The sequence below is a fragment of the Terrapene carolina genome, unplaced genomic scaffold (genome assembly GCF_002925995.2).
Source record: "Terrapene carolina triunguis isolate 2854851 unplaced genomic scaffold, T_m_triunguis-2.0 Scaffold95, whole genome shotgun sequence".
Classification (NCBI taxonomy): domain Eukaryota; kingdom Metazoa; phylum Chordata; order Testudines; family Emydidae; genus Terrapene; species Terrapene triunguis.
The window spans coordinates 11874085-11888285 of NW_020664446.1; the positions used below are offsets into that span (position 1 = coordinate 11874085).

General features: G+C 43.9%; 1 protein-coding gene across 1 annotated transcript in view; it reads left to right on the top strand.

Annotated features, from left to right (window-relative positions):
• The window catches only part of TDRD1 (tudor domain containing 1), a 62919-nt gene extending 49872 nt beyond the window's left edge, over positions 1-13047 (top strand). The window contains exons 20-26 of the mRNA XM_024198610.2: positions 3528-3782; positions 4354-4470; positions 4736-4849; positions 10140-10307; positions 10718-10933; positions 11113-11159; positions 12955-13047. Of these exons, the coding sequence (XP_024054378.2) occupies positions 3528-3782; positions 4354-4470; positions 4736-4849; positions 10140-10307; positions 10718-10933; positions 11113-11159; positions 12955-13047 (1010 nt within the window). The remainder of the gene's footprint in view (positions 1-3527; positions 3783-4353; positions 4471-4735; positions 4850-10139; positions 10308-10717; positions 10934-11112; positions 11160-12954) is intronic.
• Positions 13048-14201: the final 1154 nt, after the last annotated feature.

Below are 14201 nucleotides of genomic sequence, written 5' to 3' on the forward strand. Positions count from 1 at the left end.
GGGACCCAGCCTACCGGCTAATGCCCTGGCTCATGAAGCCCTATACTGGCGCCCTGGACAGTGAAAAAGAACTGTTCAACTACCGTCTGAGCAAGTGCAGAATGGTGGTGGAGTGTGCTTTTGGCCGTCTCAAGGGGAGATGGAGAAGCTTACTGACTCGCTGTGATCTCAGCGAAACCAATATCCCCATCGTTATAGCAGCTTGCTGCGTGCTCCACAATCTCTGTGAGAGCAAGGGGGAGACCTTTATGGCGGGGTGGGAGGTTGAGGCAAATAGCCTGGCTGCTGATTACGCCCAGCCAGACAGCCGGGCGATTAGAAGATCCCAGCGGGACGCGCTGTGCATCCGGGAGGCTTTGAAAGCCAGTTTCAAGACTGAGCAGGGTACCCAGTGACTTTTAAGTTTGTGGACACAGAGGCTGAACTTGCCCCCGTTTCTTTACCCAGTTACCCCCTTCACCCCCTTCCCAAAAAATAAAATCTGTTCTGTTTTGCTAATGAACACCGTTGTCTTCATTACTGTTTTCGCGGGAATGTTTTAAACCTGGGTTTAGTGTTGTGATGCTAATGATGCTTCTAAACTGCCCTCCACCGCCACAAAGTCACAGAGCAACCCCGCCCCCCCCCCACAGAACATGAAAGCCACCTCCCAGACTGACCAGGGTAACTAGTCACTGCACTGTGTATGTGCCCTGCTGCTGGGCCTGCCCCCTGCTAAAGGTGACTGTCCTGTCTAATTACCAAGCCCCTTCCCCCCCCTTCAGACAGACTCTCCTCCAAAAGAAGAGGATGGAAACAGTAATGAACAGAAACGTATTTTTTATTAACAACCACACATGGAACGGGGGGGGTGAAACTTGGACGGGGTCTTGTGTGAGGCGGGTAGGAAAGGACTTTTCAGATTTTGGGGAATGAGAGCCTTCTAATGCTATAGCTGTCCGCTGGGGTGGAGTGAAAGTTTTCACGGCCCCTGCCGCCCCTCCATGTTTGGACTTTGGGTGAGGGGAGTATGGGACTTGGTGGCGGGGCAGGGCGGTTAGAGAGAGACTGCAGCGGGGCTCTCTCCTCCTGCCTCCGGTCCTGCAGAACATCCACAAGGCGGCGGAGCGTGTCCGTTTGCTCCCTCATTAGTCCAAGCAGCGTTTGAGTCGCCTGCTGGTCCTCCTGTCGCCACCTCTCCTCCCGTTCCATGTTTGCCCGGTGCATTTGGGACAAGTTCTCCCTCCTCTGTGTCTGCTGGGCTGCCTGTGCTCGGGAGCATCCCATTAGTTCAGCAAACATGTCTTCCCGTGTCCTCTTCTTCCTCCTCCTAATGTGCGCTAGCTTCTGGGCAGATGTGGCTGTGGGAATTGGAAAAAGGGAGTGAATTCCTGAGACAGATCAATGTATCTGTGAACAGAGAACATAGTCTTTCTCTGTGAACAAGACCATGCAGAGCACCTATCACACGCGCACTGAGGACAAGGTCGAATTTTCGGCCCTCGCCTACAGTGCCTGTGGTCTTGCTGTGGCGAGCTGAGGAGCGGGGCAGGACACCGGACTTTGTCTAGCTGGCAAACATGGTAAGCCGTAGACTTGTGGCTGCTTAAAACTTTAAGAGTGGCACTGGCCTCCTTTCACATAGAAAGCAATGCGAGTCTCTGCTGGCAGCAATCCTGCAAGCATGAACTCTGCCCCTGTCCCAGCCCCTCGCGGCTGTAAACCGCGTGGCTGTAAACCGGCGGTTGCAGTTCTGTAAAGGAACGGGCAAGCAGTCCCAATACTAACTTTCCCCTACCTAATTCAAAGCAGGGAGTCATGGCAGACATCACCCTCCTGGGGGTCTCGGAGAGCCAGAAGGAGAGGATGCTCCGGGACAGCCTGCAGAAACCGGGGCCATTTGCTGCTATGCTGTGCAAGGCCATGATCCCCGAATACCTGCTGGCGTTGTGGCAGGGAAACGTTTCTTACCACGGGGGGCCTAATAAGCTCTCCCTGCCAAGGAACCTGATAATTAGGCTGGAAAGACACCTGCAGGAGGCCTATGAGGAGTTCTCCCTGGGGGATCTCGCCTCTATCCCCGGACACATCGACCAGTTTTTGGGTTAGGTGCCCTTGGAGGGACAAAAGAGTGGAGCGTCTTGGGCAGTGTAATCATGAAGCGGACATTGTTGAATTTTCTTAAAATAGTTCGGACTATACATTGAAGCGGCCAAAGACACAATAATCATGATACCCTTTGTTCAGATTCCCGTTTTGTTGCACTTTCCTGTTTACATGTTTAGAAGCACTTTACCCATTGTTAATATTTCAAATCTTCCTGTTCTGTTATAAATAAAAGTTTACATACTTGAAAGCACTTTAGCTATTGTTAATATTTAAAATATGCAAGTTCTGTTATAAATAAATGTTAAGATATTTAAAACACTTACTGCTTGATCCTTCCCCTGAATCTGTGTCTGGGGTAACGGCGGGGGACGGTTGGTAGGGGATCTCTGTGAGGGTGATGAAGAGCTCCTGGCTGTCGGGGAAATCAGCGGTGCCAGCGCTGTCGACTGCCTCGTCCTCCTCATCTCCTTCTTCATCTTCCCCGTCCGCTAACATGTCCAACGAGGAACCGGCCGCGGACAATATCCCATCCTCAGAGTCCACGGTCAGTGGTGGGGTAGTGGTGGCGGCCGCACCTAGGATGGAATGCAGTGCCTCGTAGAAACGGGATGTGTGGGGCTGGGATCCGGAGCGTCCGTTTGCCTCTTTGGTCTTCTGGTAGCCTTGTCTCAGCTCCTTGATTTTCACGCGGCACTGCGTTGCATCCCGGCTGTATCCTCTCTCTGCCATGGCTTTAGAGATCTTCTCGTAGATCTTTGCATTCCGTCTTTTGGAGCACAGCTCTGAAAGCACGGACTCATCTCCCCACACAGCGATGAGATCCAAGACTTCCCGATCAGTCCATGCTGGGGCCCTCTTTCTAGTCTGGGATTGCACGGCCATCTCTGCTGGAGAGCTCTGCATCTTTGCCACTGCTGCTGAGCTCGCCACGGTGTCCAAACAGAAACTGCGCTTCAAACTGCCCAGACAGGAAAAGGAATTCAAATTTTCCCGGGGTGTGGCTGGTCAGAGCATCCGAGCTCGGACTGCTGTCCAGAGCGTCAACAGAGTGTTGCACTGTGGGATAGCTCCCGGAGCTATTAGCGTCGATTTCCATCCCCACCTAGCCTAATTCGACATGGCCATGTCGAATTTAGCGCTACTCCCCTCGTTGGGGAGGATTACAGAAATCGATTTAAAGAGAGCTCTATGTCGAACTAAATGGCCTCGTGGTGTGGACAGGTGCAGGGTTAAGTCGATGTAACGGCGCTAAAGTCGACATAAACGCCTAGTGTAGACCAGGCCTTAGATTACACATTCCGTATGGCAGCAAAAGTGTTCTTTCTAGCTAACCGGACATTTTTAAAATTTGGGTAAAACTAATAGAGGGGTTTTTTTTTGGTTTGTTTTTTTAAATTGTGAATGAGAAGATATTTTTAAGTCTTGTCTTGTTTCCTTAGGTGTAAAACCTGTTAACAACGAATGGCTCCCAGAAGCCACAGCAAGATTTCAGATGTGCGCTGCAGGAATTAAACTTCAAGCCAGAGTAGTTTCTTTCAACAAAAGTGGTGCTGGAATAGAGCTCATTGATAATTCCACAGGTTGTCCAAGAATAATCAATGAAATTTTAATCAGTGAAAAATTGGCTTTAAAGGAAGGTCTGCCAAATAAAGATGGGCTACCAAATACGTCTGCTGAGAAAATAGAGCCTCAAGGTGACTAAAGCAGTCTTGTTAACTTCTTTTTGGATTGGAATGATAAGAAAATTGGGTATCCCTCAATCTGTCTCTCCTTTTGACCATGTCTAAAATGTTATAAATATATCTATCTAGTTTTAAATTCATCATGAAGTTTGCGATTGGGTGCAAGTTGTCCTGCAGGTGGCATGATAGGCAAAAGATAGGTAAATGTGCAAGTCATTGGGGTTGTGTGTTAAACAACTATTACTTAAATAATACTGTAACAAATTATAGCAAACTTGAAGTATGACTAAAGAGTCTATTGCATAGTGGGTTCTAGTGTCTTATTTTCAGCAATATTAAAATTAACTAGCATTGATTGATTGATTGTAAGTAAATTAGATATTTTCTGACGAACAGAATATCCAGTGTATTAATGTCAGTGTTCAGTTTTCATTTCACTGCGATCACACTAAAATGACTGGAACGTGTTGATAGACAGGAGATGTTACTTAAGTTAATAGACATGTGCAACTGTGATGAACTTGTATATATGTATAGAAGTGCTTTGCTCTGTGCTTTACTAGTTCGTGTCTAATTACTTTAGAAACCTCTTCTGAGCAGTGGCAGACAATAGAATTGCCTATCAATGAAACTGTATCAGTCCGTGTAATGGAAGTGATAAGCCCAGACTTGTTTTATGCTCTACCAAGTGAAACCAGAGGTAAGAAATGAAGAAAATCTCTTGGTTTATCTAGTTGGTAGCAATATATTTGGAAGACGGATGCAAGATGTTATAATAATTGAGAGACTACCAAAATACATTTCAGACAGTAAGAAAAATGCAGAAAATATAAATATTTTTATTAAAAAAGCTTTGAGGTAACTTAGGTAAAATCAAGCCTAATAATAAGCTTTCCTATGGTATGTATATTTATCATGCTTGAAACTTCATGCAGTACTAACAGATTCTGTTCACTTATTTTTAGTAGATAAAGAGAAGTTGTGTAGGTTGATGACTGAACTGGTAGAATATTGCAACACTCAGAACAGTCACTCCTTCAGACCAAAAGTTGGTGAAGCCTGTTGTGCCAAGTTTGCAGGTGAGAGAGAATTCTTGTTAATTCTAAAAAAGGAAAAGTGATCTGAATTGCAAAACTTCGGCATGTTATAAAGGATAGATGGCAAAGTCCAAACCTTTAAGAAGAGAGAGATTTGTAAAATCCTTTGTATGCCACAAAACATTGCCATATTTCATTTTGTATATGGCTTCTCTTTAGTTACAAACAATATGTGACAGTCTAGGCTAGAAAGTAGAGAGTGCCTCATTCATCTGAAAATCCATGGAGTTTTAGGAGGGGCAATATAATCTAAACTGGAATTCAGTGAGGCTACTTGAGTGAACTCCCCTATTCCTAAGCAGTTTTATATATTATCCAAAATAAATTTCTTCAGGAGCAACCCAGAGGGGTGACTTGACTGAGTCATTTATTTCAGTATTGTTTCAAAGAGAGTTCTGCCAAAGAAATCCATAAACATCACTTTCTGTAGCACTTGAATTTTCCTTGGAGGTCTCCTATCCAAGTACTGACCAGGCCTGCACCTACTTACATGATTGGACATTGGTGTCAAGATCACAGTCCAAAGTGGTATAGCTGCAAGCAACAGAACATTCCTGTAAAGTGAAGCACAAGGGTGTCAGATCTGTCAACGGTTCCAGGAGAGATGGACAGAAATACTACAAAACACAGTGTTAAATCTAGGCACTGAAGTCAAGTACTAGATGAAAAGATGGCCAACATAGTTGAAGTTCTGATTTACTTTACTATTTGAGTTGGGGGATTAAAAGAGATGTTGAGGAATTTATGTCCCTTGGAAGTAAATAGAAGCTAGCACTCGTGGTAGGTCAAAGGAGTAGGTAATTAAAAAAAAAATACATAGGATTTGTATAAACACCCAGAAAACACAATTAATGTTACAGCAGAGATGCTATAGTTAAGACTGAGACAGCAGTTAATAAAATGTAATTGCTGCTTTAAGTGGTGCAGTTGATGCTTCATTAAATTGTGTGAAGATCCCTCTTTCCCCTCCTTTTGTGCTGGGATGTGAAGAACTCTCCTTGTCAAGGCCAGGTCATGGGCAGTCAGACTGTAGTAGTTGCAGCCAGAGTCCACAGTCATGCAACAGCAGTTAGGAGTCAGCTGAGTCAGGATACCGGGAGATCAGAAGACAAACAAGAAATTGGAACCAGAGTTAAGCCAGATCAGGATACCAGGAGGTCAGAGCCAGGAAACAAACTGGAGGTCCAGAACCACAAGTCAGATGCCAGGAGTCAAGCCGGGTAAAGACGCCAGGAAATCAAGAAGCATAAGGCGCACAGTCCAGAGCAGGGTGGAGCTCAGTTGTTTTGGATACTTTTCTGTGCTTGCTGCTGGCTTAAGTAGGGCCAGTGGGCCAATCAACTGCCAAGGGGCTTGACCAGCTGGACCTCGGGACAGAACCTCGACTTGGGGTTGGGCTTCATGAGTCCTAGATAAGCCATTGTGAGCGGGCTGCCATGTAGAGGGTTGGAGTATGGTTGCTCCCATGCACCCTGTGGACTGGGTTTGAGACACATGGGTCATGACATCATCCCTTCCCCTAGGGGCACCCTCTGGGCAACATGGGTCTAAGTTTCTCAGGATGGCTCCTATGGAAGGCCTGAACCAGGGTGAGAGCATGAATGTTTTCAGCTGGCTCCCAAGTGTGTTCCTCCAGGCTGTAACCTTCCCAGTCAATCAGTACCATAATTTGCCCAGCTTAATCTTAAAGTTGAGGACTTTGTGCACCTAAGTTCTCTCTAGGCTGCGCGGCCATTAAGGGCTGCACGCGCAGGCAGGTAGTGGGGAGAGACGCCTCTGCCCTGGCCCCGTCGGAGCTGCCGTGGCCAGGGAGAGGTGTCTCAGTCCTGGCCCCCGGGCTGGTGGGGGGAATCCTCTCTCTCCCCGCCACAGCCCCGGGGAAGCCTGCACCCCAAGCCCCTCATCCCTGGACCCACTCCAGATCCCGCATCCAAATACTGTCACCACTCTTTGAAGGCAGTCTTAATTGCCAAGTGCTTTTTGTCCAAGATCTCAGTTTCATTTAGCAAGGATAAGCTTCCTCCAGTAGTAGGTGATGGGGTGCAGTATTTGGTTGGTTCCATGCCTCTGAGAGAGGATTGCCCCAATCACTGTGATAGACGTGTCGACTTCAACAACAAAACTTGCATCATGTTTGGGAGGGCCGATACAGGAGCAGTGAAGGCAAGCTTTAGCTGCTCAAATGCACACTGGGCCTCGGGTGATCTGTGGAACGGAACATTTTTCCAGAGCAGGGTGTGGCTTGCTTTTTTTTTTTTTTTTTTTAATTCAAAATGAACCTCTGCTAAAAGTTTGCGAACTTTAAAAATATCCTCGATCTTGCATGTTGCAGAGGGCTGCCCAGTTGCAGGCAGACCAGACCTTGCGTGGATTGAGCATAGACACTCTGTTGTCCTAATCTGTGCAGGATTGTATGGATGTGAGTGGTATGTTGGTCCATATCATCTGAGAAGATCAATATATGATCTAAGTATACTACTGTGAACTGGTTCAGTAGGTCTCATAGCATATTGTTAATGAAGTGCTGGAATGTTACTGGGGCATTAGTCAGTTCGAATGGCATAACTAAATATTCAAAGTGCCTTTCAAACCTGCTATGTCCAATCTTCCATTCATCCCCCTCTTGGATGTGGACAAGTTGTAAGCTCCCTGGAGATCCAGTTTAGTGAATATGCGAGTTGCCCCCATGCTTTCAAACAATTCAGGGATAAATGGTAGTGGGTAACGGTTCCAGGTTATCTGATTTAGGGCTTGGTAATCGACACAGAAGCAGGGGCTTTTACGGAAAGGACTGGGACACTGGCTGGTGAAGTCGGCTTGCGAGTGAACCCCGGGGCCAGGTTATCTTGGAGATATTCTCCCAACGTAGCCAGTTCAGGCTCTGACACGGCGTATATCTGCCCAAATGGAATCTTCACCCCGGCTGGAGTTCTGTGGGGCAATCGCAGTTCTCGTGTCGGGGGAGGCTTTCTGTATTCTTTTTCTCAAGGACATCAGTATAGTCAGAGTATTTGGGGAGATGTTCCATAGTTCCCTCAGTAGGTGTTTCAATGCAGGTGACTACACCTACTTGAATCCTCTAGGGTCTGGGTGCAGCGCTTCCTGGTCTCTGGCTGTGCTGTCATCAGAATTATGATGGGAAAGTGACCACCTGTTCTCGCCAGTGAATAAAAGGATAATGAATGGTTATCCAGGAGATGCCAAGGATCAGGGGGAAATGCTGGGAATGGATCACACTGAATTGTATTATTGCTCAGTGTTCCTGACATAGGGGGACAGTCTCCTCCGCGACTGGACCTGAAGACAGCAGGGATGATCTGTCAATTGTGTTAATCAAGTCAGGTACAGCCCTGTGTAGCAGGGGAATCTGTAGGGCCTGAGCTGTAACTGCATCCATAAAATTGTCTGCTGGACCTGATAGATTCCCCTCTAACACATCCTCATCACTCAGGGGGTCCCTTGGGATGCGCAGCACCTACAAATGGGAAGCCCCAAGATGGGGCTGAGGGTGCGTTTCAGTGAGGACTAGGATACGGGTCTGTTTTCCCCAACCTCCTCGGCTCTTCTACTGGGCAGGCCAAGATGGCATGGCCAGATTCGCGGACTAGTTTGTCTTTGATTTCTTCCTGCATGCGCCTTGGAACTGGTACAGCTGCTCTGCTTCATTCCACTCTGTATCTGCTGTGAGGCAGTGGAAGTGTGCTGTGTAGGAGGCCTCGGTGCCTTGCCCCTGCCAGAGTCTCCTCAGGGCAGCCCCTTGGCCATTCGAACTTGGTGTGGGTCATCCAAGATGGCTGATATCGACTGGAGAAAGGCATCCCAGTTAGACAGCACTGGGCTATGGCCTTCCAGTGCCGGGGGTGGGGTGGGGGGGGATCTAATAAATTTCCTGGCAGCAGGCTGATTACCAAGGCCATTATCAGAGGCATAGATTTTGGTACACATCAGAAACAAGGTGGCACTGGTTTGTGAAGCCCCCAAACTGCTGGCGGTTCCCGTTGAATGGTTCAGGAAAGGGTATTGCAGGCCCCTGGTTGGGGCAAGGAGCTGTAGGTTGTGTTCACAGCGCAGTATTCTCAGTGCTGAGCTGCCTCACTTGCTCCTGTAGCCGCTGGTTGTCCCAGGCCAGCTGTGTTACTTGGGCCTGCAGTGCTTGATTTTCTGCCTGGAGGCAGGGGGCTCATTCAGGCAAGTCAGTACACCTGGTGGCTGTTGTGGTGCAGTTGGGTCCAACCTTCTTGCACCAGGCTCAGTCCTATAGGGTTATTGTGGTCCAAACAAGTAGTAGTCAGAGCCAGAGTTCACAGTCACGGGACAGGAGTTAGCTGGGTTAGGATACCGGGAGATCAGAAGCAAAAGACAAACTGAATATCAGAACCACAAGTTAGGAACCAGAGTCAGCCTGGGTCAGAATGCCAGGAAATCAAGCAGCAGGAGCAGGAAACACAAGGCACACAGTCCAGAGCAGAGTGGTTTGGACAGCTTCCCTTTCCTGCTGCTGGCTTAAGTAGAGCCAATGTGCCAATCAGCTGCTCTGGGGCTCAGAGGTGGAGCCTCATCCTGAGGCTGGGCTTCATGGGTCCCAGGTAAGCCATTGCAAGCAGGCTGTCATGTTAAGAGTTGGAGTGTGGTTGTCCCCATGGATCCTGTGAAACTGGGTTCAAGACCCATGGGTCATGACTCTCCTTTATTTCTTGTGCCAGATTTTCCTAGTATCACTGAGCTGTGCAGCCAAGGAGCTAGAACAGGCGCCAATAGAGTCAGTGTATGTTCACATGGCCTTACCTGGGTGACCTTGATCTTTTGAGATTTGCAAGACATAAGGTGGGGAGGAACATTCCCACACTCTACTTCAGGGTGACTGGGCTAGCAAACTCAAATCTCAGATGGAACGATTTGGAGGAAACTCAGTCTTTCTCTCGTATCCCATGCCCTCACCAGGACTTCTATAGATTTTCCTGTCAAAAGGCATACGATCCAATTTTGAACACCAACTGTAATTCGTAACTAAGAAAAGTTGAGGTTTTGGAGGGTTTGAAACATCTGTAACGTAACTTAGTTCTTTTCTGATGTTGATTTTCTTTTTAAAAAAAATTAGTACTTTTAAATGGCAGTGTTTCGTTTTCTGTTTTTGTTTTTACAGTATCCATGTACTCTGAATAATCTCCTTTAAATTCTGGAAAGCTATATAGATTAGATGGATTATTATGTAACTCTGGATCCTAGTCTGAAAGTAAAGCACTTCAAATGTTTTGTTCCAATTTTTTTTCAGGTGATGGCCATTGGTACAGAGCTATCGTTCTGGGAGTTTCTCAGTCTGAGGTGAAGGTAGCGTATGCAGACTATGGATGCACCGAAACTCTACCATTCTCTAGAGTGCTGCCGATCACTGCACATTACTTGAAGCTCCCTTTTCAGATAATTAAGTGTTCGCTTGCAGGTAGAAACACAACCAAACACCATGTTGTCTATTTAGCAGTGAGACTATTTGGTCATAATTTTTTTTAGGTTGTTACCATTAACCCCTCTGTTATATTGTCCATCTAGATGAGGACTCAACAAAACAGTACACAGATTAGCATTGTGAAGTCTATTTTCAAACCCAGAAAGACTAATTTGAAAATTTTCGGAATTAGTTTAGGTACTGCAGGAAAAAATACTATAGACAACTAGAAAACTGGGTTGCTCCTAATTGAATGATAACGCTTGGTTTTTTTAAAAGTTTTGTAACATTTTCTAGGTTTTAGTGGCATTACATAATTTAAGATTTAAATGATGGTGTAGAGGACGTAGCTTAACTATTTACAATCTAAACTAGAACTCAGTTGTCTCTCATTTTATTTTTTCCAGGAATTATGGAATGGTCTCCATTAATAATAGATTTGCTAAAAACATTAATATTGAATAAGTGTGTCATGATCACAGTGAAAGGGATCAATGAGAATATTCATGCAGTATCTGTGGAGAAATGTTTTGAAAACAGTAGTCTAAGTATAGCCGACAAATTAGTAATGGAAGGTTTAGCCAAATATAGCAACTCTGGAAATCAAAGTATGCTTCACCAAGGTAACTGTTTTTCACTTAAAATATTCTCATTCTTAAATGTATTTAGTGTTCAAAAATGAGTTGTGTGCATCCATAACTAATGTCCTTTGTACTTCTAAAATCTCATTGTATTCAGCCAATTAATGCGGCAATAATAATGTTTTACTGATCAGTTTCCTGTTCATTTTTTTTTCTTGTAGCCCATGGAAATGAGGCTAGTTGCTGTTGCACAGAATTAAAAAAGCAAGTAAGTAAGATTCAGCCTAAACTTACATTTTTCTCTTCCAAATACTGATTATTTAAAAAAAAAAGGCATGGAAAAGGTGGGTTTTTTGGTTTGTTCGTTTTGTTTGTTTTTGTAATTTGTGGCTGGCTATAAAATTGAAAAAAGATTTTCTAAAAAATATGAACTTTCCTATTTTATGTTTTACATGGTCAAATAATTCAGAATGTCATGCAACATGGAAAATATAGGTTGACTGTATAGTCTTGGTCAATTCCTAGTATATCACAGATGCATGTAAAAAATGAATGATCTGGGTATATATGAATGCTATGAGAATCTACTGTGAATATTCTTCAATGTGTTATACGTCATAAGTACTTCAAGTAGCTAGCCAGAATTGGCTGCTGCTATTAAGATTTTGGAGTTGGACTTATTTTTATCTTTTTAAAAGAAAACCACAAAATATTTATCCCCAGCACTGAAATTGCTTACTATGTATCTGTAAGAAAAAGTACAGTACAGTACCATTACTCGTTTTATAGAACTGACTTGCTGACATGAAAACAATATTCAGTTATGTCTGTAGGATTATTAAAATGAATTTAATTAAAATTCTAGGGACTGTTGCATAGGAATTAAGGCTATGTAAAGCTGGCAGAACCTGCAACCTTTAAAGAAAAGATCATTTATTAGAATATTATAACAGCACCATTATATTGTCAAGGGACTACCAGCCTTTTCATATAACTAAGGGTTAATAATGTGCCTATGAAAAAATTAACTGTGGGTGCAACTTGGCATTCATAATATCTCCACGCTTGTATTTTTTAAAAGAATCTTATGAAGTCTGTTGCAGGTAATAAGCAAACCTAGATTTTGTTTTGCTTTTATAAAAACAAGTGAAATCAGTGTTAAAATCTTACCTTTGGAGTCTCAAAGGCCCATTCTCATTTTTAAGAAGAAGCCCTACATTTAGTGAGAGTTAATATCTTTTGAGCGGGAGGTAGAACCAGAAGCATTTGTGGGTTCTGACTGCTCTGATGACTTTGAGGGGAAAGGAGAGTGTTTCTACTGAAGAGGGGGTTGTCACGGAAGTCGGGGAAGTTCAGGCATTTAGAGGCTGGTAGAGAGTAAAACCGTCTTGTTACTAGCTTACTCTTGCTCCTTCCCTGTCCCACTACAGAGGGAAGCAAAATCATTTTCTCCCAGGTAGCCCTTTGAACTGTAGCCATGAAGAATCCAGCCAAATTTCTGCGTCCAGCCCTATGAATGACTCCTCTGCTGCTTTCGTTGTGGGGGACGGGAGAGGGAGAGTGGGGGACAAGCCATGGAAGGGGTCTGGCTCTGAATCCCCTGAGACAAATGGAGGAAAGACAGACTTAATACACTTCAAAGGGCTTCCAGGAAGTAACTCTAGAGGTAGGTAGCACACCACTGAATGGGAGCAAGGAGAGAACTTGGTGACAGGGCTAGGTTCACTTTCTATTGGCCTGGGCCATTGATCTGCTGACGACATCATCTCTAGCACCTCATCAGAGCTCTCCTTGGCGGTGTCTTTAAAAAAATAAATAAATAAATAAAAATTGAGCGTCAGCCAAAATCATTTGATGCACCATGCTGTATTTTTTCACAAAATAGGGAAAGGTAATTGTACATTCACTAAACTAGAATGGGAACCCAGGCTCATTTGTAGTACCTAAAACTACTTTTAAAAAGTGGCTCTCAAGTTGATTTATTTAATTTTAAAAATGAACATTTCCATAATACTTTACATGGCAACATGCTTGCTGCTAATCTCTCTGTCCTTCCCCCACAGATTGAAAAACATGAACAGATCCTCCTCTTTCTTTTAAATAACCACGTGGCTCAAGATAAGTGTAGTGAAATGAAAAAATTATTACAACACTAAATCTTGTAGGCATGATGTGTGTGTTATATGCTTATACCCGTAACACTGTGTTGCCAATGTTAATGAAATTGCTGCTGCTCACCGCTCTTATTCCTAGAATAGTGGCTGTGTTCAGGAACAAAAAAAAGCTTGATTTCTTTTGTAGAAATTGTTTTGCTGTTAAATGCTGTTGGAATGTATCTGTACATATGTGAAATAAGAAATTGTACATTTGCACTGTCTGGATCAGAGCAAAGCTAGATGGAACCAAATTAAGACGTGAAGCCTCTGGCTGTTAGTGCAGTTCTTTTGAACGAAGGCAATACTTTTTCTTAAGCAACTGTTTTTATAAGAAAACTCTTCACTTGCAAACCAAAAGTATTGTAAGAGAACTTAGTGAAAACTATTCAGTTTTCATTTGCAAGAGGGAAAAATTGGATTTTTGTTTTAGAAAACTCAACTTCATTTTTACATTTAATGTATAGCAAACACAAATTTAAGTTTGAAATAAAAATTCATGTGAAATTTTAGGTAAATGATTTGTCATAAAGAATAACAGTACAGATAGATACTACTTTTTTCATTTGGTCTACTTAATGTTCTGTGTCTAACTTACGGTTAGATTTGTTTAAAACCATATTTTCAACCTTTTATTTTTCCTTACTGTTTCCTCCAGCCACTTGAGGTAATATGAACAACCAAACTTGATTTTTAATTGGCATGTAAGGTATCTCTTTTACCTGCAAAATCATCCCTTTTTTTCAGATTGTTATTCAGCAGTTCTGCTAGGCATTGTTTCGTGGTTAGAGCAAGGAATGGGCTCTCAGAACTCTTGGGTTCCCCATCAGACTTTGCTGCTAAATTTAGATAAGTCACTTAACCTCTCCATCTGTTTCTGCATCTTTATTTTATTAATGGATAAAGTTCCTGTATATGCTCAGATGCTGTATCAGTGCATAGTATTTACCCCCTTCATTTGAAAGCATACATCACATTCACAATTTGGCACCTTTATTGACAGTCTCAGCAGATTAAACCAAGGGATCCGTAGACATGGAGATTGAATTGCTCTCAACTTTAGAGCTAGTTTCCATGTTTGGATGGAAATGTGTATTTCCATTGGTCATGTGCATCTGTTTTGTAGAGACGTAAGGACTTCAGTTTACAGTGCTGCC